This window comes from Protopterus annectens, chromosome 4.part0 (genome assembly GCF_019279795.1).
Source record: "Protopterus annectens isolate FY-2018-M chromosome 4.part0, PAN1.0, whole genome shotgun sequence".
Lineage (NCBI taxonomy): Eukaryota > Metazoa > Chordata > Ceratodontiformes > Protopteridae > Protopterus > Protopterus annectens.
In genome coordinates, this window is record NC_056733.1 from 787,835,006 (window position 1) to 787,860,788 (window position 25,783).

At 44.7% G+C, this 25,783-nt stretch overlaps 1 protein-coding gene across 1 annotated transcript in view; it reads left to right on the forward strand.

Moving 5' to 3' along the window:
• The window catches only part of LOC122800343 (piwi-like protein 1), a 785,589-nt gene that overhangs the window by 221,607 nt on the left and 538,199 nt on the right, over positions 1–25,783 (forward strand). The window contains exons 5-6 of the mRNA XM_044069792.1: positions 13,560–13,740; positions 13,845–13,911. Coding sequence (XP_043925727.1) covers positions 13,560–13,740; positions 13,845–13,911 — 248 coding nt within the window. The remainder of the gene's footprint in view (positions 1–13,559; positions 13,741–13,844; positions 13,912–25,783) is intronic.

Consider the following 25,783-nt stretch of genomic DNA (forward strand, 5'->3'; position numbering starts at 1 on the left):
GAGCCCTGCCCTTTGGACCCACCTCAGCCCCCCAAGTGTTTACCAAATGTACGACGGTGGTAGCATCCCATCTCGGTCTGCAAGGTTTCAAGGTCTTTCCATAACTAACCTAACCAAACACACGCACGAGGGACTGAGTGCACGGTCCAGACCAAAACAGTAAATCCTACCAAAAATGAACCAGCACAATGGTACTCCGGCTAAAAGACATTTATTATTGAAAATTAAGGCAAACTGGTTTCTGCTTTACTAAGCCTTCTTCAGTGCTAAACCATAGATAGTCAACTGTTAAGCAGCCCCTACATCCTGGTATTATATAAAGAAATATTTAATGGCATGTTGCTCATAAATTAATTGAATATATACAAACATATATAACAATTCAATTATATTTGTTTATATTATGAATCATTATAAATGATATTATAAAAAATGACGTGTACACATAGTTAAATATATCAACAATACACGTAAGAGGGCAGGCCGATATGTTATTCCATTTCATTTATTCCAGGTTTGAACAAAGCTCCTAACCTGGTAATCCATATAGATTCCATGTTAAGTTTGTCATGCCAGCCTGCTTTAAAGTTTCTATGCAATTGAATCTTGTCTATAATGACGAATTTGAAATGTGCAGTGGGATGGCTGATGGTGTGTTTGTATAAGGCATTAGACAAGCGATGGTTTCTAATGGCACTAAAGTGTTCACTGATCCTCAGTTTAAATGGTCTGGACGTCTGACCGACATAAAAAGAGGAACAGGTGCATGTGGCTAGATATGACCCAATCAGAACTACAATTTCCAAATATATTAATCTGGTATACCTGAGATGTTTTTTTACTTGAAAATTCCTTAGTTTTAAGAATATGCTCACAAGCGCTACAATGTCCACAAGGGAAACATCCCACCAAAAGGGTCACCAAACAAAGTGGTTTGAACTGTTGTAGCTGGTGTATATCTTTTGTAGTGAATAAAGTGAGATTTATAGTGCGACCCCTGTGATATAAAAAGGCACATTTGTCTGGTAGAATGTCATTAAGTAGTTCATGAGCCTTTAAAATGTCCCAATGTCTGTTAATAATTTCCCTAAATCTAGATGTATTGTTTCCAAATGTGGTTGCAAATCTGATCGGCTGGACAGGGTTGGATGTCATCATTCCTAGAATGTTGGTATTGTAATAGAACGCGCAGTCTCACTGGTCTGGTCAATAGTATTGGAAATATGATGTCTGGAATATCCACGACTAACAAGCCTATTGGACAGATCTTGTACGCAAGCTTGATGGTGTTCCTCTGATGAACATATGCGTTTCATGCGTAGAAATTGGGATTTAGGAATATTTCGGATGATGTGGCGGGGATGAAAACTGGATGCATTTAACAGCGTATTATATTGGGGGAACTTCCTATGTACCCGTGTAGCCAGTGTATGGTCTTCCTGTCTAGAAATTACTACATCCAAAAAAACAATCTCTTGATATTGTATGTTGAGTAAATTGTATGTCCCAAAGGTGGTTGTTAAGGTAGCTAACAAAATCAAACACTTGAGCCTTATCCCCACGCCACACCATCCAACAATCATCTAGATATCTTCTCCAGATGTCCAAATTGTTGATGTACAAATTATGATGACCATCATATATGTATGATTGTTCAAAAAATCCCATAAATCAGCATATATGGGGGCAAAAGAAGCCCCCATTGCCGTTCCTCTGATCTGCCAATAGGCTTGCCCATCAAAGTAAAAAATATTTTTACACAACACATACTCAGTAAGTGTAATGAGAAAATTATTGAAACCAGTGGATTATGTTTCGGACTTGTCCAACCAATATGAGATTGCAGCTATACCAGCGTCATGGGGGATACTCGTGTAAAGAGATGAAACATCTAATGTACATAACCACCAATCTGCTTCCAATTGTGAATCCTGAATGATTAAAAATTCAGTAGTTCTTGTATCCTTGATCTTACATAAGGCAATAATGGCTTTAAATATGTCAGGAAAGCAGATAGTGGTTCAGTTAAAGACCCTCTCCCAGAGACGATAGGTCTACCTGGGGGATTGGTAGGATGTTTATGGATTTTTGGAAGAAGATATAAATATTGGTCCATAGGTTCCACCACTAAGTTGTTTACAAACCGGTCTACTAATAATACCTTCGGTCGCTAAATCCAAAAAGGAATCTGCATGTACTTTAAAATTAGGTGTCGGATCAACAACCATCCTAATGTAAAATCGAGCATCGGACAATTGCCTGAGAGCCTCAGCTTTATATTTGCTGTGATCCATGACTACAATACCACCCCCCTTGTCAGCTGGAGTGATAATATCATGATTTAGTTGAAGTTCTGTTACTGTTAATCTTTCTGCCTGGCTAAGGTTGTGTAGTAGGTTGGTATCGAGTTGAAAAATGTAAATCTTTGACACATTCCTTAAAAATGGCAACATGTTTGTCCATCGGTGGTATAAATTCCGATTTGCCAAATTTGAAACCAGTAGGTCTTTGAGGGGAGTCTTGATCTGAAAAAAATATTTTAAGATTAACCAATCTACAAAAATCATTGACATCCTTCAGCAGACTTTGTTCAGAAACAAATTAAGTTGGGACAAAATTGAGACCTTTAGTTAATACTTTATTGTGTGCAGATGATAATTCAAAAGATGAAATATTGTGTACATTATTCACCGTTTCACAATGTTCTGTAGTAAAAGATGTAAACTGGATGTTCCTGTTTCTATGCTTTCTTCCCCCCCTGTGTCTTGCGTCTAAAGGGTCTGACTGTTTTCTCTTAGCAGCTGGAGAAACCTGGTGTGAGGGAACATCATAATCTGTGGCAGAGGAAGTTTCGTCTTCCGACGTGCCACTGATGGTGGACTCTTTCTCAGTATTGATCTAGGCCTTTCTGCCATTATTCTTTTTGCTACCTGTGTTTGTAAACCTGACATTCTTGAATGTAACAAATGGTTTTCCCTTGTCGTAATCCGACAAATCCCTCTGAAATTGGTGTGTTTTTCTCTTAATCAGTTGTTCTAAATTGGCCAAATCATTGGCCAAGTTAGTAATATAATCTTTAAAAAAGTCTTCTGTTTCAAAATTCTGAGCCTCAAGACGGACCTTGTGAATATCACCTGCTTGTGATTCAATAGTCCGTTCATAATAACCAATCAGGGTGTTAACAAATAGCATCGAGGCTTGATGCTGGGCTTGTGCCCAGTCCTGTGAAAGTTGGGGATCAATATTTGCTACTAAGGGTTGAAGGCGGATCCTTAGACCCCCTAGGTGTTATGTCTTTGAGTTTATAGGCCTTAAATAGTTTTAAGTGCCAGATATTAGACCTTGGGGATTTCATATTTCTGGTCAGTTTTTGAAAAATTAAACCACATCTATGTTTAGAGTCGCCTTCAACATTGTTGGAACTATTGGTCCCTCTTGTATTGAACCCAAAGGCTTCCAGGTTATCTTTATCAGCCGATAATCCTTGCAGGATACCATTTAAATCCATGGTATAAATTGCTTGCAATGTATCAAAACACAGTTTTTGACCAAAAAACAGGCTAATAACGTGGTAATTTATGACTTTAATAGTACAATATATGTATACATATGAATGTGTATATATGTTGTCCCTATATATTGCGGAGAAATACTTTCGTATTATGTAATAGAATAATGGCTCAACCAAAATGCCCCTCTATATATAGCCAAAGTGAATTATTAGAAAAAATATATATGGCGGTACTATAAAGTAGTTGACACTTCGTCTTACTACAGTATAGTTATTATTAAATCAGATAATTAAAGTCAAACGAATAATGTATCATTAGCATACTATTGTATAGATCAACAAATATTTTTTGTCTCGTGTGTAACCATGACTGGTCACATATAAATATAGTAGCCGACTATTCATCTCTACTACCATACATTAAAAAATAAATAAACACCAACTTGTGCATCCAAACCTGTATATATGTAATATTACTGACCTTCGTCCCATATAATGTTCAGAATTTGGATGTCCAAAGTAAAATCAACAAACTATCATATAGTAATGGTAATAAATGTTGGTAAGGCCAATATATATAGAAAAGGGCATGAAGTTACCTACTTACAAAATGGTTGAAAAAAAGAGGTAAAAGCTCCACAAATATTACATCAACAATACCAAATCACATGCATCATAATATCGTTTAGAGAAAAACCTGTGCTTAGGTCAAACAATGGTTTGAGCAATTGTTACCATAAATATTAAATCGGCTGAAAAGAGAACCTGAATAAATAAGCCAAGAGCCAGAATCGAAAGACATCTATATGACTGTAGGATATACACAAAGGTATGTTATGTCAGTAAAAAACAGAATAGCAAAAACAATTGCATAAGAGAACTGAATTGTAAGATAACAATTGAGTCCGGATTATGTGGCTAAATCTTCCTTCATATAAAGCCACATATAAAAAATAGGTCTAAATAATAATGTGACTTGTATGCCAAGACAATATTATAATCCGTCTCCCAAGAGCATCAACCCGACAGTGTCAAAAAATCAGAGCTAGTAACTAAATTGAACACACAAGAGTAACTAAACAGAAAAATTTTTTGTCTTAGTATAATATAAAAGCTGCCAATTATACTTGAGTTAAATAAGACACTGAATTATAAGGCCATACATGAACCACCATAGATACAGTTATTGGTAATACACTTGTACATTACTAAAACAAATGTCCCTTCTAATTGTCCAAATGAGCCCACTTGTGAAAAGAAAGAAGTCCAAAACTGGGTCCTTTAACAGATAATGTTAGAGTCAAAGAATAGTCATTGATTCCGCAACCAAATAAGCGTTAGTCTGTCCTTCGATGTAATTGAAAAATCCTGGTAATGTTTGTTAAGTCCACAGTACCTGTTAGATGGATGTATTTCAATGGCTTCGAACCTTAGTATGTGCCAAAAGGTAGTCTATAAGTAGTGGACCTCCACAAAATGGAAACGACCACAATGAGTTGAAAATGTTGGCTTAAACACAAAAAATAGATCCCTTTGCAATTGGCTCCTCATGGCACCCACAAAGTATCAACTCACTCTGGCTACAGGTTACAGAGTCCCTTTCAGGACCAAGGCATCACAGTCAACCTGCCCATATCTCACCTTGCTCCGTGCAAGACCCTGGAATCTATTGGGGTCCTTTTGGACTTTGGGTCAGAGACTGCAGCCTTTGTCTTCTGCAGTGTTCCTCAGTCTAAATCTTGCAGGCTCTAGGTTTAGTGGTCGCGGTGATTTAATTGGTCCCTCGCCAGATATTACATAAGAGTTCTACAATGGACCCTTGTGGTGCAATGGTCAGCATACCTTCATCCTATGTCCATGACTGTCAGGATTTCTCAAGTTTGCAGATGTCACTTTGCGTGGTGGCTCCAAGCTCAGGACCTTCTAGGCAGACCCTTCTGTCTTCCCTAAGCCACAGTGACCATGGATGCCCCCCTGTTGGCGTGGTTGGGGGAAGGACTGTCCAAGGCATGTGATCCCCTTAGGACCAAATTACAGATCAGTGTCTTGGAGATGAGAGCAGTCCTTTTAACACTGCAAGCCTTTCAAGACTGTCTCCCACTCAGGACCATTGCAATGCAGTCAGACAAACTTGGTGGTGGTCTGGTACATCAACAAACAGGGGGAACGTGATCTTATTCCCTGTGCAGAGAGGCCATGTGAGTTTAGGAATGGGTGATGTCTTCTAGGTGCTTTCTTCTTTCAACACATATTCCTGGCAGTTCCAACATGTTAACCGACAAACTCAGCAGATCTATCCTGAGTCCTCACGCGTGGTTCCTGAATCCATCAGCGGCACATCTGATGTTTGAGAGCTGGGGTCTCCCTTGCTGCGATTTTTGCCTCCGGTCAGTTACAAATGTAGCAAATATTTTGCCCTGTTCTCCCCCCCCCCCCCTCAAATGGGGGAATCACCCAGGGGCGCTCTGGTTCATGATTGGCCGTTGGGTTTTCTGTATGCCTATTCCCCAGCTCCCTTCATTACCAAAGTCTTACAGAAAGCTAGTCACCTGAAGACTCCTCTTATTCTCGTTGCCCCCTTCTGGCTTCGCCAGGAGTGATTTTCTCTTTTTTGGTCTCATCTGAAATACCAGCCTTTTGATATTGGATCCCATTCCAGATCTCCTTTCTCATCCTTAGGGGCTTCCTTTTCCCAAACTTCAGTCTCTTCATCTGAATGCTTGGTACCTCCCAGTTCCAATGATTCTTTCCCAGTCCAGGCATCCTTCCCCAGTTGACCCATCATTTTGGCTTCTCAGAAGTTGTCTACCAGGAAGACTGAGCTCTGGGGAATGCCACTTGTAACTGGTTTAGAGTCAGACCTAGCTCCCGCAACTCTTACCATGTGGGTTCTGTCCGTGAGCCAGTTGGCAATCCATCTTGTGACGTAGGGGTTTATGTTCAGGCTGGTGAGCTTGTCTATAATACCAGAATTGGGGAATGGTGTTGAAGGCCTTTGCGAGGTCTGGGTAGGCTGTGTGGACCACCTTTCCCTCATCTATAGCCTTGGTAACTGTCTCAAAGAAGTCCACCAGGTTTAGGAGGCATGATCTGCCCTTAAAGCCGAACTGGGTAGAGTCCAGTGTTTGGAGGTTCCTAATGTCTCTGAGATCCATGGTGATGCACTCCACAGCCTTGCAGACCAAGCTAGTCAAGCTTATAAGGGCGATAGTTCCTGGGGTCTCTTGTGGCTCCACCTTTGTGGAGCGGAATAACCATTGCTGTGCACCACTCTATGGGCACATAGTGTGTGGAGAGGCTGAGTTTGAACAGTGTGTTTAGGTGAGGGGTTAGTTAATCTTTGAACTCATGTAGAGCGCAGCATGGGACACCGTCCGATCCCATTGATGCTGTGTTTTTGGCTTTGGAGAGGGATGTTTTAACCTGAGTGTCTGATTTCAGGGGCACTACATTCTTCTGGTATGGTTATGGGCCCTTTTGGGGGTGAAATTTGCACTGAACTAGTCTGCCAGGATGTTGGCGATATCGGTCGGTTCAGTGTATTTTTTGCCATTCTGCACCATCTCGGAGCAGATCTGGGAATTTCCACTTAGATTCTTGACATAGCTAAAGAATGCCTTGTGGTTATCTTTGGAGTCCTTGGCAATTTTTCTTTCGAAGCTAGCCTTGGATGATTTTGAGGGATCGTAGTTTCTTGCTGATACTTGTCAGGGATGTCTTCGTCTTGGGATTTTACTCTTCTGTACTAGTTTCCTCCTATTGTATAGCTTGTTTATGGCAGGGGTCCACCAGACTGGTTTACTTTGCTTGGAGGAGTGAGTCTTGGTTTTGATTGGGCTAGCACGATCCATGCATTTTTTTAAGTGCCCGTCAAGTGCATTATTAAAGGATTTTGCAGCTTGGGCATCCTTTAGCATGGGGGATTTGAAACTTTCCACCTCAGTCTTAAGTAACGTGAAGTTTGCTTTTGAAAAGTTTTTCACAGTGGTTTCTTTGACCAGTGGTTGGGGTGGAATGTGGATATCCAGAGTGATTAGTTTATGGGCGGATCTAACCATGGAGGGGTTGACCTCCGGTATGGAACACCAGTCGCCCATGTTGGTGATTACCAGGTCCAATATGCTGTCATCTCTGGTTGGGGGTGTTGACCAGTTGATCCAGGGCGTTTGAGTTTATAAATTCTAGGAAATGTTGGGCAAGGGAGTTAGTACTTGAGTATTTCTCCCAGTTAATGTTTGGATAATTGAAATCGCCCAATATCAGGATGTTTGCTAGGACCTTTATGTTTCAGTGTTTTAGGAAATGCGGAAGGGGGGTCCTGGGACATGGGTGGTCTGTAGCAAGCTACAATTTGAATTGCAGTTTTGTCCGTTGTTAGTTGCACGTGGATGATCTCTGAAGCATCATGCTGTGCTCCCTGGAGGTGTGGGTATCCTTGATGAATATGGATATGCCCTTGCCTTTTGTATTTCGGTCTGGGTTTTGTGGCCAAAATTTATGGTATGCGTTGTAGCCTGGTAGTGTTGGGGTGCTCTCTGGAGCCTTAAACCAGGTTTCTGTTTCTGTACATATCTTTTTTTCTCCATACTGAGGAGTGCCTCGAGTGCATGCATTTTGAGGTTTAGATTTCTGGCATTGAGTAGCATTACCCTCAGTTTTTTGTTACTTGTGCTATTTACGGTGGTGGGTTTGTCTTTTGAGCCTCGACTAAAAAAGGCACTATGGGGTGTGGCAAGAGCCTTGGCCAGTATTCGAAAGCCTAAGGGTGACAGGTGCAAGCCGTTTTTAGCGAAGCAGCATGGCTTGTTGAGCATGTCATCCCAGGCTGACAAGACACTGGATCCCCTTTGAATGACACCAGAAGCTTGGCCAGTTGCTGAAATTGATTTTTTCTTTATACCATGGTATCATTCTTGGTGAGGGCAGGATGCTACTCAGGGTCATACCAACCTGGGCTATGTGATCTGAGAGCTCTTCCATGTCTCTCCATGTAGTCCAAGGAGGTACAGCTCAGGTCATTCACACCAACATGGACAATGACAGAGTCGTATTTGTACTTGTTCTGGAGTATCCTGAGTGCTTGTGTTATGTGGCGGATCCTGGCACCCGACAGGCAGCTTAACAGTAACCTTCTTCTTCAGCCTAGTGAGTGGGACGTCAGTGTGTCTGACTGTAGTCGCCTATTACTAGTGTGTGGATGTTATTTTGCCTTGAGGGCTGTGATTGCGTGGCACACTGTTTTTGTGAAGTATGTGTTTCATAGTTTGTGTTGGGGGGCTGGAGGTTGGTTGGATGTCTGCTTTGGAGGTCTCTGTTGCTTTTGCAGATTTTTATTTAAATCCTCAGTGTGTGTTTTTGTATTTGTGTGTTTTTTGCCGGTGCTGGTTTCTTAGGTCCATGTGAGACTGGCTGTGTGATGCAAGTAATTCCCCTTCTCCTCTTGACTGTCTGGTCCAATCTTGGGTTGAGAGAGCTTGGCCTCCAGTTTGGCTGTATAATTGCATCTCTTGCATGTATGTATTAGTGTTTGGTGGTAGGAGGAGAGGGTTGCCTGTGTACATGAGGCAGTTGTAACATTGCCTCAAAATGCCCAGATTCACTAGTTGGACCAGAGAGTACACCTGAAACTGCCCTTTGGACATGCCTGGATAGGTACAGTGAGCTGTTTTACTGGTTGGCTGGTAAGGTCCAATAGAGCGCCTTGCCCTTCTCTACAGTGTGTGTGTGGGGGGCCTAGTGCTAAGGTTTATTAGTGCCTGCTATGAGTTTTGAGCAAGTGCCGGGCTGAGAAGTGAATGGGTTGAGTGCTTAAGTTAAAAGTTTGTCTAGTTCCAAGGGAAAAGTTGAAGAGTAGACTTTGTGGAGCTGGGAATAGTTAGCACCTAGCTAACTGGTGCTGCCCTACACGCAAAACTGCGCTAGTGTGGGTTTTATAGCAGGGAAATGAAAGAGAAATTAGCCCAAAATGGACAATAAACTACTAGTTTCTGGGCTGAAACCACTCCTGCAGGGACAGATAGGCTGCTCAAAGCTCCCCTCTCTCACAGGTGAACAGAGAAACTTCCTTCTATCCAAGTAAGGTGTGGGCAATCACAGAAACTTGTAACAGTCCTGAATTCAGCACTAACCTGAAAACTGGACTATACTAGCTTATAAAGGCTGGAAAACAAGTTTTCTTTTCTTTTTTTTTTTTTTGTTTTTCCCTGAAAATAAAGCAGCTACTATCACAAAAAACACTTTTTTTTTTTTTGTGGGAACAAGTCAATGTTTCCACTAAGCTGAGGAGATGGTATAGTCTGCTGCCACTGAATCTACCATGAGCTACGCTCATTCCTGCTATTGTGCCAGGCTTGGAAGATGTTAAATGTCTGCAGTATTGCTGACCCTCAGCCTTCATCTCCCAAAAAATGACAGAACTCTATCAGTCGTTCCCCTGTGGGCCTAGAAGGTAAGATTAGATTTAAGAAGAAAATGTCCTTCCTGTTATATCTTTCAGGTGTTGACACCTTGTGGGATTGTTCTGCAGCACTTGAATGCAGTTACTGTTTGAATCGTATAATTTCTAACCTCTCTCAGGTGTTTTAACATGCTTTGAAGAACATGTAGAATTATAGAGATTCTGTACCTAGTACCACTACTACTTCCTGCTGTGTTGGGAAAGCGTTCTTGGGTACATACCCAGAGGTTTTCTGATGAAGCAGTCTTAAAATTTCAACTCTAGTTTAAACATGGAGATTTTGTTTTACCCTTCTAGTTCTCAGTCTCAAACTGCTTGACAGAGGGAAATTAATTCAGGAAGTCATTACATTGTAAATATTGTAAACCCTTAGTTTTTTAGGGGGAAAAAAATCCCTGCTGTCCTCTGGCAAACGGGGAACAAAAAAAAATGCAGGAGAGAATAAAAGGGATATCCTTTCAAAACAGGGCTAGACTGCCCTTTGCCTCAGGAAGGAGTTTGTGGGTCATCCAGATTTTCTTCAATCTGGGACTCTCATTTTTGGTTTCTCCTCCTATTGTGGGGCTGTATGTTGATGTCTCAGACCTGGCTTTGAGGGGCTTGTTCTAACAGTATCACTTCATTAGGTTTGATTTCCTTAAGAATTAATCAAACACATCAATATCAACTAGATAAAGGCCCTGAGATTCTAGCTGTTCTGCACATTATCTCATCTCCAGGCCCCCTCAGTATTCACTGATAACATTAAGTTTGTGGTACCTAAAAGGAGGGGTTTGTTGTCTCTCCAGCCATTGCAAACTCATCCTTATTGCTTGGGAATTTGCCATCCAACACAGTTTGGTTCTTCAATCAGTCTTTTACAGTGTGGCAGAGATATTGATCAGATAAAGCCAGTTCTTCATGATTGGATGTTGCACAGTATGGTATTCCTGGGCATTGTTCATCAGTTGGGTATTCCTCAAGTAGATCTTTGCCTCTCCCCCAAGTAGACAATTCTACCAGTTCTGTTCCAGATTGTCAAGCCGACTGACATGGAGGAACAGATGGTGTGTCCTCTTGTAATGACATGTTTTTCTACCTCTTCCGCTAAATGTCTTAAACAGGATTTTGTTGGCATGCCAGAATCTTGCTGGGGACTCCCTTGGCTCAGACAGCACTGGTTTCCCCTCTTTTTCACCTGGTCAGCGGCAGTTATCCAAGTTCTCACAGGAAGGACTTATTTGCAGAAGACAAGGGCTTGCCCAGACTCTGTAGATAAGAGCTTTAGTTATTTCATGCAGCATTTTTCTGATGATGTGCTCTAGGTTTTTCAGGAGGCTTGCAACCACGTGATAGGAAATCTTTTATGTTTTTAAATGAGAGATTTTATGGCGCAAGACGCACAACTAGGAAGCATTTGTGGTGGGCATTTCTCTTCATTCATGTGTGTGTGCTTTTCAACTCTGATCTGTGGCTAACTCTTCTGTTAAAGTATGTTAGATATTTCTTTTTGTCTGCCTTTAGATCCACCTGTTCTAGATTTCAGGTCAAGCAGTTTTTGAAAGGCATCCTTCATGTTAAGGCTCCAAGAAAGTCTGTCCTTCCTCCTCAGGACCAAAGTTACGTTTGGAAAAGTTGACCCAGGCACTCTGAGCCCGTATAGTTCTTCCTTAATTTTGTACTAAGAAAAATGTACTATAGTTGCACGGACTACTGCCAAGAGGGTCTCTGAACTGAGTGCACTTATGGCAATTCCTGACAGGGTTTTTCTTAGGACTAATTCTTGACACCCGAAGTAGTTAGACTTGGTTTTAAATCAGTCTGTAAAATTTCCATCCTTTTTTCCTCACCTCAGAATAGGGGGTGAGACTATTCTTTATGCTTTGGATTTGCCTAGGCAGCTCATGTGTTATCTAGACAAGATGAAAGATATCGAAAAATCTGAGCAACATTTTGAATTCTTTTCATGATGAGCATTTGTTTACTACTTTCGACCTAAAGCATGCTTGGATGTTGAAGGCCATTTCTTTGATTTTGTGGGAAATTGCTTTCTACCTCTGAGCTTGTACTGTAGTGGTCACCTCCACTTTTTTTTTTTTCAAGGGCTTTGCTACCATGTATAATCCTGTCGCACTTTGGTATTTTGTACACACCTAAACTCTAAGTTGGTTGTATTTTCTTGGGCCATAAGCAGGTTTTGTCAGGTCCATACTCAATGGCATTTCTCGACTGTTATTCAGTTTTGTCTTCCTCTACTGTCTCTCTAATTACTTTAGTACTGTCCCATTTGTAAGGAGCACTGCAGCAGTGATGTTGGAAGGCTGTAGTACAGTTGTATAAGAACTTTCTAGTAGATGTCCTAGTAATCAATGTGACATTATGCTCCCCTTCTTTCTCTCTGGCTGTGAGGCATTTTCGTTTCTCCTTTTCTTGATGGACCCTGTCCTCCTGTATATTGTTAACCTCTCTTGCGTAATTTTTAAAAAATTCTGGGCAAGTAAGGTCCGAGATTGTGTATATATGTCCCTTATGTACCTTCCACCCTTGGGTCATACATTGGATATGCAAGTGCATGGTGGGACCAAGGTTTTGTTATGCTTGCCTGGTGTATGGCTACCCTTGGCAGGATATCCCAGTTATAAGGAGTAATGCAACAGTGTTAAGTAGGATATCTGCACTTCTAAGTTCTTACTCTGTTGTAATTCATTTAAGTCTATGCATCCAGACTGATGTGTACTTGATTTTTCTTGGGTGTTAAGTAATCCCCAAGTTTACTACAGCTGTGTAGTAGATGGTATTACGTAATTTCCACAGTCTGTGTAATTTCTAAATGTGACTAAATACATTTTCTAGATTGTACATGTAAATTTTCTTATTTTATTCTATTAGAAAATGTAAGTGATGAGAAGAGTATCTGTTCCAAAAGAATGAATCACAATGTTTCACTGTCCTGTAAAGTGGCAGTCTGTGTGTAGTATTTTTCTTCATTTTGTGTTCATTGCTTTCCCGTTTAGGACGATCAGAGCTTCTCATTTTGTGCCATTTTCCGTCAGTTTAAAGTAGCCAAAGTTGTTTTCTACCAAGCTGTACTTTGCGGCTTCTGTTCTTCACAGCAGCTGATTTGTAACATTACTGAACAAAAGTTGCATCATAAGTGTACTGTAAGGTAGAAGGGTCCCTCATCTCTTCTGTCCTTGCTGTACTGCATTATTAGAGGCAGAATGCAGATTTGTTTTTTTTTTCTTATGGGGAGGGGTTGTAGTTTAGGAATGTAATGTCGTCTTACGCTCTCAAGATCCATAGTTGGGGCTAGGGAGTTAGGATGTGAGTAGGTGAGCTTCAGGCGATAATAGAACACCTGAGTAGCTTCATCTTTGCTCCATTGATATTGGTGCAAGGAATCACAAGGAGGAACTTGTTTGGAAATCGGGCACTGTTGACCACTGCTATGATGACCAAAGGCCTTTCACAAGATGTTCCAAGAGGTTTTGCAAAGGCAAGGTAGCCCACATTTTTACTGTTTATTTATTGTAACTAATTTTTTAATTGGTCTGCATGGTAATAAGTCAGTATTTATAGTCTACTTATTCATATTTTCCTTTCTTGTGCAAGGTTACAGAAGTAGTGAGTCAAACACGTAGTGGCCAGACCGTCAGAATTACAATTACTTTGACTAATGAGCTGCCACCAACATCCCCAGTATGTCTGCAGTTCTACAATATAATGTTCAGAAGGAATTTAAGGCTGAGATTCTTTGTGTTGGAGTTTGAGTTTTGTTTTTGTGAGACAAAGGGTAATTTTAAAACCATTGTCAAGAACTCTTTTTGGGTAATCTGATTTGGTTTATTCTGCCCTTCTGTCAGCTTTCTGCTTTTTTCCTTGTGTTCCCATACTTAGTATGTATATGTGCAAGTGATGATACTAATACTGGGTTTGCATTTTCCAGTTCTTTAGGTGCTCACAGGTAGGATCTTGATTTTTGCTGCTGTTGGTAAAAAAAAAAAAAAAAAAAAAAAAAAAAAAAAGACTCTTGTGATTACACATATATTGAATGTTTTGAATGCATTTCTAAATGATTTATAACTGGAATTTCTTCAAGTTGCTACTGCTCTTCCAGCCTTGGAGGGTGTTTTATTACAGCCTGTAGTACGCCTGACACCTAGACTGTATCACTTAAGATGTCTGATTCTATAAAGATGTTAAGTTGTCAGTCTCGCCTTCATTCTTGCTTGATGGGTTTGGAGCCGATCCTCGGCTCCGACTCGGCACTTGCTAGGCTCGAGAGTCACTTTTACCAGCTCGTGGCAGCCCCATATCCCATGATGCAAGGCGGTAAGTACCCAGATCTCGTTTACCGCTTCGCTGATGAGGTCCTCCTTTTACCAGCTCCTGGTAAGTGATGATTATTACTAATTTTTAGCCCCCAATCAGAAAAATTTTTCTTTTTTCCTTAAAATTCTATCTATTTAGATAATTGTGAGGCTTTTTCTGACTAACTTTTTATTTCCTTCTTTACTTTTTTAGTCAGGCCTTAATTCCCTCCCATCCCCCCCTGTCAGGGTGTGTGTGTGAGAGTTTTTATTCTCAATTCTTTAATTTTAGTTTGGTTCGGGACTGTGTGTGTAGTGTTTGTTTGGAAAGCACTATGTCTAAAGAACAGAGGGTCTCAGGCTTCAAGAAGTGTGACTCGTGCTGTCAAAAGATGTCTCTGACAGACTGTCACACTTCTTGTTTATATTGCCTGGGACCTCTCCACCTGCAGGACTCCTGTGCGATTTGTCATTCCTTTAGCCAGAGAGTCCTGCAGGAGAGAAGAAATAAACTGATTTTAAGGGGTCTCCTTAAACCGGAGAGCTCTCCGGCTAAATCGGCTCCAAGCAAGACTTCAAAGTCTTCCAAGGCCCAGGCTACTGTGTCCAAGCCTGCGGCCTCTGTTCCGACTCCTTCGGAGTCGAGATCGGCTCCGGCTGGAGCCGATCCTGGTTTGCAAAAATCTTCGGCACCGATGGCTATCGGTGCCGAGACTGTTACAGTCACATCGGTGTTGGCTCCGACTGGCTCCGACCACCATGTGGCTCAGGCTTCGGTGTCGGCGCCGACCGTCTCCGACACCGTTACAGTTATGTCTGTATCGGCTCCGGCTGGAGCCGATGCATCGAGGCTTTCTGTCGGAGCCGAAAAGTCCTCTGCTCCGACTGCATCCATGGTTTCTTCGGCTCCGATGGTTCCTTCGAGGAAGAGGTCCAGGTCTCCTTCCTTGGAACCGATACTCTCTGCTCCGGCCTCGCCTCTCCTCTCGGAGCGGAGCCATCGGAGCCGATCATCTAGGTCATCCAGGCTTTCAGACCATGATTTAGAGAGGGTGGTCAGATTATTGAAATCACAGGCACTGGCCCAGATGCTGCATAGTCAGTCTCAACAGACTACTATTAGCCCACACCCTCTTGAAGTTCCTCCTTCGACTCTACCTCAGAGTTTGGAGCTGGAGTCTTCGGGTATAGTTTCTGCTATGGCTGAGGGGCGGATACCCCCCCCCCTTCTGCACCCTCTGCATCTACTCTTATCTCCTCTTCGAGACCATCCTTAGAGGGATTCGGTGGTCAGGCTTCCCTGGTCTCCTCCGAGGGGGTGAGTGGCATCGGACCCTTGTCCGACCCCGCTCTTCCCCTTGGAGCCTCGGCCTTGGTGAGCTCGGCTCCGACATCTGCCTCGGAGCCTTCCCTTTCGGTGGGTCCCGGAGTTCCGGTTTCTTCGGAATGGGTTCTCTCGGACCTCCCTGGGAGGGGGGCCTTCGAGGTGATGAAAAGTGTGCTGGCCACTGGGCTCAGCCAGCAGTCTATTCCCTTAGCTCCTCCCTCTACAGTGCCTGTCGATATCTCTGCCATCTCTCTTGCTCCCGGACCCAGAGATCCTCCGCCTCAGGTTTCCCCACTGGGAATAACCCCCTCTTCCGAGGATTCTCCTGATCAGTCAGGAGATCCTCCGCGCAAGAGGACTTGTAAGAGGAAACACCTGGACTCCCCTGAGTCTATCACTTCAGATACCGACTTAGATGAGTCGGAGGGATCCCCAAGATCCCCCTCTGAGGATGTCTCCTTTTCAGACATCCTAGAACTCCTAAAACAGAGGGGAAACTGGCCCTCCACAAATCCCTCTGAGGATGAGTTGGTATACCTAGAGGCGTTTGGATCTCGGCCCTCCACCTCCTGGGTGTCTCCGCCTTTCGACCCCCTTATGGAAGTTATTGCTCGAAAGGCTTGGGCTGCTCCTGACTCTGTAGAGCCAGTTCCTAGGAGGCCGTCTAAATTTATTACTTCCCCTTTGGACAAGCAATTCCTTACAAAAGATGTCCCTGTTGATGCCATGGTGGTAGCGGCTGCCACTAAGAAGGAACTTGCAGATCCTTCCGTACCTGTCCATCCTCCTAATAAGGATTCTAGGACCATGGATAGGTATGGTAAGCGGATGTTCTCTTCAGCGACCTTTGCTATGCGCTCGCTGAACTACTTATGTCACTTCACCAGACTCCAAAGGGACATCCTTAAGGAACTAGGTGAAGTAGTGCAGGATCCAACAGCTGCAGGGGCTCAAGAAAAAATTGCTTCTCAGCTAGGAATCCTTAATTCTATAGCTAACTCCTCCATGCGACTGATATCATATGCAGCAGATGGAGCGAGTAGAGCCGCAGGTACAGGGGTGGCTCTTAGACGCCAAGCCTGGATGCGGCTCTGTAATTTTGCAGATCCCTTTAAGGCATCCTTCACAAATTCTCCCTTTGATGGGTCTGCTTTGTTCGGCCCTCAAGTGAGGGATACATTGACCAGGTGTGAACAGGACGGCAAGACTCTTTCTGCCATAGGGGTCTGTTTTTCCACCCCTTCTAGACCTTACCCTAAAGGACAGAAGGGTGGAAAGATGTGGTTCCGCAAGTCCCAAGGAGTCACGCCAGATACACGTGGTCAGTTTACCCCTAGAGGCAGAGGGGGTAATAATAACAGACGCCGCCCTAGAGGCAGAGGGGGTCCACAGAAACAGGGAAGCAGAGAGTCTCTCTCTGACAAGCCCTTTCAGCATCCCTGAGATGTTGCCCGACTGTCCATCCTTGGAGGCAGTCGGGGGAAGACTATCGCTGTACCCAGAAGCCTGGCGTTCCCTCACTCAAGACAGATGGGTACAGTCGATCATATGCGAGGGTTAGAAAATTCCTTTCGAGGAAAGTCCCTTCTCTCTCACAAATTCCCTTCCAGATGTACCACCCGGTCTAAGGGAAGTTGCAGAGTTAGAAGTATGAAAACTTCTACAAAAAAGAGCCATTCAGCCAGTTACAATAGACCATTCAGAGCCCGGAATCTACTCAAGATTCTTTTTGGTCCCCAAAAAGACGGGAGACTGGAGACCAATATTGGATCTCAGCAGACTCAACAAGTCTGTAAGAAAGACAAGATTTCGAATGGTCACACTTCAGTCAATTTTGCCCTTCCTAGAGAAGGACAACTGGATGTGCTCAATAGATCTTCAGGACGCGTACTATCACATAAAAATTCACAGACGCTCCAGAAGGTTTCTCCGCTTCGGCTGGGGTCCAGTCATTTCCAATTCAGAGCCCTGCCCTTTGGTCTCACTACAGCCCCCAGAGTGTTCACCAAATGTATGGCAGTGGTCACGGCTCACCTGAGACGTCAAGGATTCCCGGTGTTTCCGTATCTCGACGACTGGCTCCTTTCAGCCACCACCAGGCATCAACTTCTTCAAGCCAGGGATTACACAATAAATCTTTGCACTCAGTTGGGAATTTCGATCAACTTGAAAAATCCTCCTTATTGCCCTGCCAGTCTATTACTTTCATAGGCACAAACTTAAACACTGTTCGGATGTCAGCAACCCTCACAGACCAAAGAATTTCAGATATACAAAGTCACGTGAGGATCATCCTAGCCAGCAAAAAAGTGCAAGCCAGAATGGTTCTAAAGGTGTTGGGCCTCATGGCTGCGGCCATTACTCTTCTTCCCCTGGCTCGCTTCTACATGCGCCTGCTTCAGTGGATGTTGTTCACTCAGTGGTCTTAACAACAACTTCCAATGCGTCACCAAATATTGGTGACACAAATTTGCAGGAATCATCTTTCATGGTGGATTACTTCTCCCCAGATTCACCAAGGCAGACCCTTTGTACCCCCGGCCCTGGTAGCCACTGTCACTACGGACGCCTCCCTGATCGGGTGGGGGGGGGGGCATTATCAGGGCAGGATGGTTCATGGGACATGGCAACCGTTCGAATACCACCTGCACATAAATGTCCTAGAGATGAGAGCAGTGCTTTTAACGTTGCAAGCCCTCAACGACTTTCTTCCCTTGGGAACAATTGCAGTTCACACAGACAACATGTCTGTAGTATGGTATATCAACAAACAGGGCGGAACCAAGTCCTACCCCTTGTGTCGAGAAGCTCTCAGACTTTGGCAATGGGCGATCTCCTCTCATCGGTTTCTGGTAGCAACGCATATCCCTGGGAAAACCAACAATGTTAAGTTGTCAATCTCGCCTTCATTCTTGCTTGATGGGTTCGGAGCCGATCCTCGGCTCCGACTCGGCACTTGCTAAGCTCGAGAGCTCGATGCAGCCCCATATCCCATGATGCAAGTCGGTAAGTACCCAGATCTCGTTTGCCGCTTCGCTGATGAGGTCCTCCTTTTACCAGCTCCTGGTAAGTGATTTATACACTACTACTTTTGCCCCTTTTTCAGTTTAAAGTTAATTTTAAACTTAAAATTAATAGTTTTTGACTAGTTTTAGTCCTTTTCTGACTAAAATTCCCTCTCTCCTAAAAGTTTTTAGTCAGGCCTTCTCCCATCCCATCCCCCCCCCCCCCCTTGTTAGGGTGTGTGTGTGTTTGTGAGAGAATAGTTTTTCCCTTTTTTTTGGGATTGTAATTTTTCCTGGACAGGTGTTGTGTGTGTGTGTGTTTACACCATGTCTAAGGAAAGGGTCTCAGGCTTTAAGAAGTGTGACTCGTGCTGTCAGAAGATGTCTTTGACAGACGGTCACACTTCTTGCTTATACTGCCTTGGACCTCTCCACCTGCAGGACTCCTGTGCGATTTGTCATTCTTTTAGCCAGAGAGTCCTGCAGGAAAGGAGAAATAAGCTTATTTTGAGGGGCCTTCTTAAGCCGGAGGGCTCCCCGGCTAAGTCGGCTCTATCTAAGACTTCTAAGTCTTCCAAGGCCCAGGCTTCTGTTTCCAAGCCTGCGGCCTCTGCTCCGACTCTTTCAGAGTCGAGATAGGCTCCGGCTGGAGCCGATTCTGGTTTGCACAAACCTTCGGTGCCGATTCTGGTTCGACCACTTTGGTGTCTGCTCTGATCGGTTCCGATCACCATGTGGCTCAGGCTTCGGTGTCGGCGCCGACCGGCTCAGACACCCTTACTTTTTTGTCTGTATCGGCTCCGGCCGGAGCCGATGCATCGAAACTTTCTGTCGGTGCCGAAAAGTTGTCGGCTCCGACAGTTTCCATGGTTTCGTCGGCTCCGATGGTTCCTTCGAGGAAGAGGTCTAGGTCCCCTTCCTTGGAACTGATACTCTCGGCTCCGGCTTCTCCTCTCCTCTCGGAACGGAGCCATCGGAGTCGATCATCCAGGTCATCCAGGCTTTCTGACCGTGATTTAGAGAGAGTGGTCAGTAGATTATTAAAATCACAGGCACTGGCCCAAATGCTACATAGTCAGTCTCAACAGACGACTATTAGTCCACACCCCATTGCAGTTCCTCCTTCGACTCTACCCCAGAGTTTGGAATTGGAGTCTTCGGGAATGGTTTCTGCTACGGCTGAGGGACAGATATACCCCCTTCTGCTCCTTCAGCCTCTACTCTTATCTCCTCTTCGAGACCTTCCTTAGAGGGATTCGGTGATCGGGCTTCCCTGGTCTCCTCCGAGGGGGTGAGTGGCATCGGACCCTTGTCCGACCCCACTCTTCCCCTTGGAGCCTCGGCCTTGGTGAGCTCGGCTCCGACATCTGCCTCGGAGCCCTCCTTTTCGGTGTGTCCTGGTGTTCCTGGTTCTTCGGAACGGGTTCTCTCTGACCTCCCTGGGAGGGGAGCCTTCGAGGTGATGAAGAGTGTGCTGGCCACTGGACTCAGCCAGCAGTCTGTTCCCTTAGCTCCTCCCTCTATGGTGCCTGTCGACATCTCTACCACTTCTCTTGCTCCCGGACCCAGAGATCCTCCGCCTCAGGTTTCCCCACTGGGAAGAACCCCCTCTTCCGAGGATTCTCCTGATCTGTCAGGAGATCCTCCGTGAAAGAGGACCTGTAAGAGGAAACACGTAGAGTCCCCCGAGTCTATCACTTCAGATACTGACTTAGATGAGTCAGAGGGATCTCCAAGATCCCCCTCTGAGGATGTCTCCTTCTCAGACATCCTAGAACTCCTTAGACAGAGGGGAAACTGGCCCACCAATAATCCCTCTGAGGATGAATCAGTTTACCTGGAGGCGTTTGGATCTCGGCCCTCCACCTCCTGGGTGTCTCCGCCTTTCGACCCCCTTATGCAGGTTATTGCTCGAAAGGCGTGGGCTGCTCCTGACTCTGTAGAGCCAGTCCGTAGGAGGCCTTCTAAATTTATTACTGCCCCGTCGGACAAGCAATTCCTCATGAAAGGTGTCCCTGCTGATGCCATGGTGGTGGCGGCTGCCACTAAGAAGGAACTTGCAGATCCTTCCGTACCTGTCCATCCTCCTAATAAGGACTCTAGGACCATGGATAGGTATGGTAAGCGGATGTTCTCTTCAGCGACCTTTGCTATGCGTTCGCTGAATTACCTATGTCACTTCACCAGACTCCAGAGGGATATCCTTAAGGAGCTAGGTGAAGTAGTACAGGATCTTACAGCTGCAGGGGCTCAAGAAAAAATTGCTTCGCAGCTAGGAACCCTTAACTCTATTGCTAACTCCTCCATGCGACTGATATCATATGCTGCAGATGGAGCGAGTAGGGCCGCAGGTACAGGTGTGGCTCTTAGACGCCAAGCCTGGATGCGGCTCTGTAATTTTGCAGATCCCTTTAAGGCGCCCTTCACAAACTCTCCCTTTGATGGGTCAGCTTTGTTTGGCCCTCAAGTGAAAGAAACGTTGACCAGGTGTGAGCAGGACGGCAAGACTCTTTCTGCCATAGGGGTCCGTTTTTCCACCCCTTCTAGACCTTACCCCAAAGGGCAGAAGGGTGGCAAAATGTGGTTCCGCAAATCCCAAGGAGTCACGCCGGATTCACGTGGTCAGTTTACCCCTAGAGGCAGAGGGGGTAACAATAACAGACGCCGCTCTAGAGGCAGAGGGGGTCCACAAAACCAGGGAAGCAGAGAGCCTCTCTGACGAGCCCTTTCAGCATCCCTGAGATGTTGCCCGGCTGTCCATCCTTGGAGGCAGTCGGGGGAAGACTATCGCTGTACCCAGAAGCCTGGCGTTCCCTCACTCAAGACAGATGGGGTACAGTCGATCATATCCGAGGGTTACAAAATTCCTTTCGAGGAAAGTCCTTTCTATCACTCAAATTCCCTTCCAGATGTACCACCCGGTCTAAGGGAAATTGCAGAGTTAGAAGTCTTCAAACTACTGCAAAAAAGAGCCATTCAGCCAGTTACAACAGATCATTAAGAGCCCGGAATCTACTCAAGGTTCTTTTTGGTCCCCAAAAAGACGGGAGACTGGAGACCAATATTGGAAATCAGCAGACTCAACAAGTCTGTGAGGAAGACAAGATTCCGAATGGTCACTCTTCAGTCAATTCTGCCTTTCTTACAGAAGGACAACTGGATGTGCTCAATAGATCTTTAGGATGCGTACTATCACATAAAAATTCACAGACGCTCCAGGAGATTTCTCCGCTTTCGGCTGGGGTCCAGTAATTTCCAGTTCAGAGCCCTGCCCTTTGGTCTCACTACAGCCCCCAGAGTGTTCACCAAATGTATGGCAGTGGTCACGGCTCACCTGAGACGTCAAGGATTCCAGGTGTTTCCGTATCTCGACGACTGGCTCCTTTCAGCCACCACCAGGCATCAGCTTCTTCAAGCCAGGGATTACACAATAAATCTTTGTTCTCAATTGGGCATCTCGATCAACTCCGAAAAATCATCCTTATTGCCCTGCCAGTCTATTACTTTCATAGGCGCAAACTTAAACACTGTTCGGATGTCAGCTACCCTTACAGATCAAAGAATCTCAGACATTCAAACTCACGTCAGGATCATTCTAGCCAACAAGAAAGTACAGGCCAGAATGGTTCTAAAGGTGTTAGGCCTCATGGCTGTGGCCATTACCCTTCTTCCCCTGGCTCGCTTCTATATGCGCCTTCTTCAATGGATGTTGTTCACTCAGTGGTCTTGCCAACAACTTCCATTGCGTCACCAAATATTGGTGACACAGATTTGCAAGAATCATCTTGCTTGGTGGATCACTTCTCCCCAGATTCACCAAGGCAGACACTTTGTACCCCCCATCCCCGGTAGCCACTGTCACTACGGATGCCTCACTGATCGGGTGGGGGGGGTCATTATCAGGGCAGGATGGTTCATGGGACGTGACAGCCTTTCGAATACCACCTGCACATAAATGTCCTAGAGATGAGAGCAGTGCTTTTAACGTTGCAAGCCCTCAACGACTTTCTTCCCGTAGGGACAATTGCAGTCCACACAGACAACATGTCTGTAGTTTGGTATATCAACAAACAGGGCGGAACCAAGTCCTACCCCTTGTGTCGAGAAGCGCTCAGACTTTGGCAATGGGCGATCTCCTCTCATCGGTTTCTAGTAGCAACGCACATCCCTGGGAAAACCAACATTTTAGCGGACAGATTGAGCAGAGCTATTCTCATGCCTCACGAGTGGTCTCTCAAACAATCTATAGTGGAAGAGATTTTTCTGGAATGGGGTCGCCCATGTTGCGATCTTTTTGCTACTCCCCAAAACAGCAAATGCCCAGACTTCTTCTCTCTCTCTCTCTTCCCACTGCCAGGCCATCCCCCCAGAGACGCTCTGACCCAGGATTGGCCCCAGGGACTTCTTTATGCCTTTCCTCCATTTCCTCTGATCCCTCAAGTTATCCAGAAAGCAACCGTTTTGAGAGCCAAATTGATTCTCATTGCTCCTTATTGGCCTCGACAAATTTGGTTTCCGTTCCTCTATCGTCACCTTTTGCTGCAGCCGTGGCATCTGGACCCAGTGCCAGATCTTCTGATTCACCAATCCGGTCAGCTGCACCGGTCTATCCCTTCTCTCAACCTCACAGCATGGTTGCTCCACTACCTTCCTTAGCCAGGCTTCCTATGATCTCTAACCCTGTTAGGGACATCATAGTAGCTTCCTTAAAATCCTCTACCAGGAGGATTTATACGAGCAAATGGAAACGTTTTTCTTATTGGGCTAAAGCCAAGAATATTGATCCCTTCACTGCTCCAGTTCAAGCAGTTTTGGATTTCTTAGCGGAGATTTTTCACGCGGCCTCCTCTTCTTCCACTGTTAGAGTTCAGTTAGCTATCTCGAACTTTCATGTCGGGTTCGCAGATCACAACATTATGTCCCACAAGCTTTGTAGAGCCTTCTTGAAAGGAATTTTCCTCCTGAAGCCTCCAGTCAGGAGTCCTCCTCCTCAATGGGACCTAAATTTAGTGCTGACATCCTTGATTCTTCCCCCCTTCGAGCCAGCTGTTTCTTGTTCCCTGAAATTTCTTTCATGGAAAACTTTATTCCTGGTTGCTATTACATCGGCTAGGAGGGTGTCTGAACTTCATGCTCTATCTGTTCGCCCCCCCTATTTGGTCTTCCACAAAGACACAGTATCATTGAGAACTAACCCGACCTTTTTGCCTAAGGTCACCTCAAAGACTAATTTGAATCAAGCCATTGATCTCCCTGTATTTTTTCCAAACTATTCAAACAGATCGGAACAAAAATTACATTATTTTGATGTCCACCGCCAACGCAGATATTATTTGGACAGAACAAAACAATTCAGGAAATCCGATCAAGTGACCTTATCTAGATGGCTTTCTTCGGTCATCTCAATTTATCGGCTCAGGGGAAAACAGCTGTGCTCGAAACCTAAAGCACATTCAACCAGAAGCTTAGCTACTTCTACAGCCTTTCAAGCTAGACTTCCTTTAGACACTATTTGTGCAGCGGCCACTTGGGCCACTCCTCATACATTTGTTTCCCATTACAAATTGGATTTGGCCTCCAGGGACAGAGCCAGTTTTGGCTCTACCGTTCTCAAGAGTCTGTTCCATTGAGCCACCCAGGATAGAGGTGCTAGGGACGCGGTCCCATCAAGCAAGAATGAAGGCGAGATTGACAACTTAACATTGAGAAGTTATGTACCTACCATAACGTTCCATGTTAGTTGTCTTCTCTCGCCTTCTTTCTTGCGACCCTCCCTCCTTCCCCCAGGCCTGGACAGACCTTCTCTACAAGGAATTATACTTCTGAAGACCATACAGATCTGGTCCTTCTACCATCCTGCAGGTTTTTTTTTTCTCTTTCTCTTTCTTCCTTTGGGAAGTTATTATGCTAGGTGCTATTGCCCTTTTGTCATCAAACGAGATCTGGGTACTTACTGCCTTGCATCATGGGATATGGGGCTGCCTCGAGCTGGTAAAAGTGACTCTCGAGCTTAGCAAGTGCCGAGTCGGAGCCGAGGATCGGCTCCGAACCCATCAAGCAAGAAAGAAGGCGAGAGAAGACAACTAACATGGAACGTTATGGTAGGTACATAACTTCTCATTTTAGCGGACATATTGAGCAGAGCTATTCTCATGCCTCACGAGTGGTCTCTCAAACAATCTATAGTGGAGGAGATTTTTCTAGAATGGGGCCGCCCATGTTGCGATCTTTTTGCTACTCCCCAAAACAGCAAATGCCCAGACTTCTTTTCTCTCTTCCCACTGCCAGGCCATCCCCCCAGTGACGCTCTAACCCAGGATTGGCCCCAAGGACTTCTTTATGCCTTTCCTCCTTTTCCGCTGATTCCACAAGTACTCCAGAAAGCCACCGTTTTGAGAGCCAAAATGATTCTCATTGCTCCCTATTGGCCTCGACAGATTTGGTTTCCGTTCCTCCATCGCCACCTTTTGGTGCAGCCGTGGCATCTGGACCCAGTACCAGACCTTCTGATTCACCAATCGGGTCAGCTGCACGGTCTATCCCTTCTCTCAACCTCACAGCATGGTTGTTCCAATTGCTTCCTATGATCTCTAATCCTGTTAGGGACATCATAGTAGCTTCCCTAAAATCCTCTACTAGAAGGATTTATACCAGCAAATGGAAACGCTTTTCTTGTTGGGCAAAAGCTAAAAATATTGATCCCTTTACTGCTCCAGTACAAGCAGTTTTGGATTTCTTAGTGGAAATCTTTCACGCGGGCTCTTCTTCTTCCACGGTCAAAGTTCAGTTGGCTGCTATCTCGAACTTTCATGTCGGGTTCGCAGATCACAACATTATGTCCCACAGGCTTTGTAGAGCCTTCTTAAAAGGAATTTTTCTCCTGAAACCTCCAATCAGGAGTCCTCCTCCTCAATGGGACCTAAATTTAGTGCTGACATCCTTGATTTCTTCCTCCCTTTGAGCCAGCTGTTTCATGTTCCCTGAAATTTCTTTCATGGAAAACTTTATTCCTGGTTGCTATTACATCTGCTAGGAGGGTATCTGAACTTCATGCTCTCTCTGTTCGTCCCCCCTATTTGGTCTTCCACAAAGACAGAGTATCATTGAGAACTAATCCGACCTTTTTGCCTAAGGTCGCCTCAGAGTAATTTGAATCAGTCTGTTGACCTTCCTGTATTTTTCCCAAACTACTCA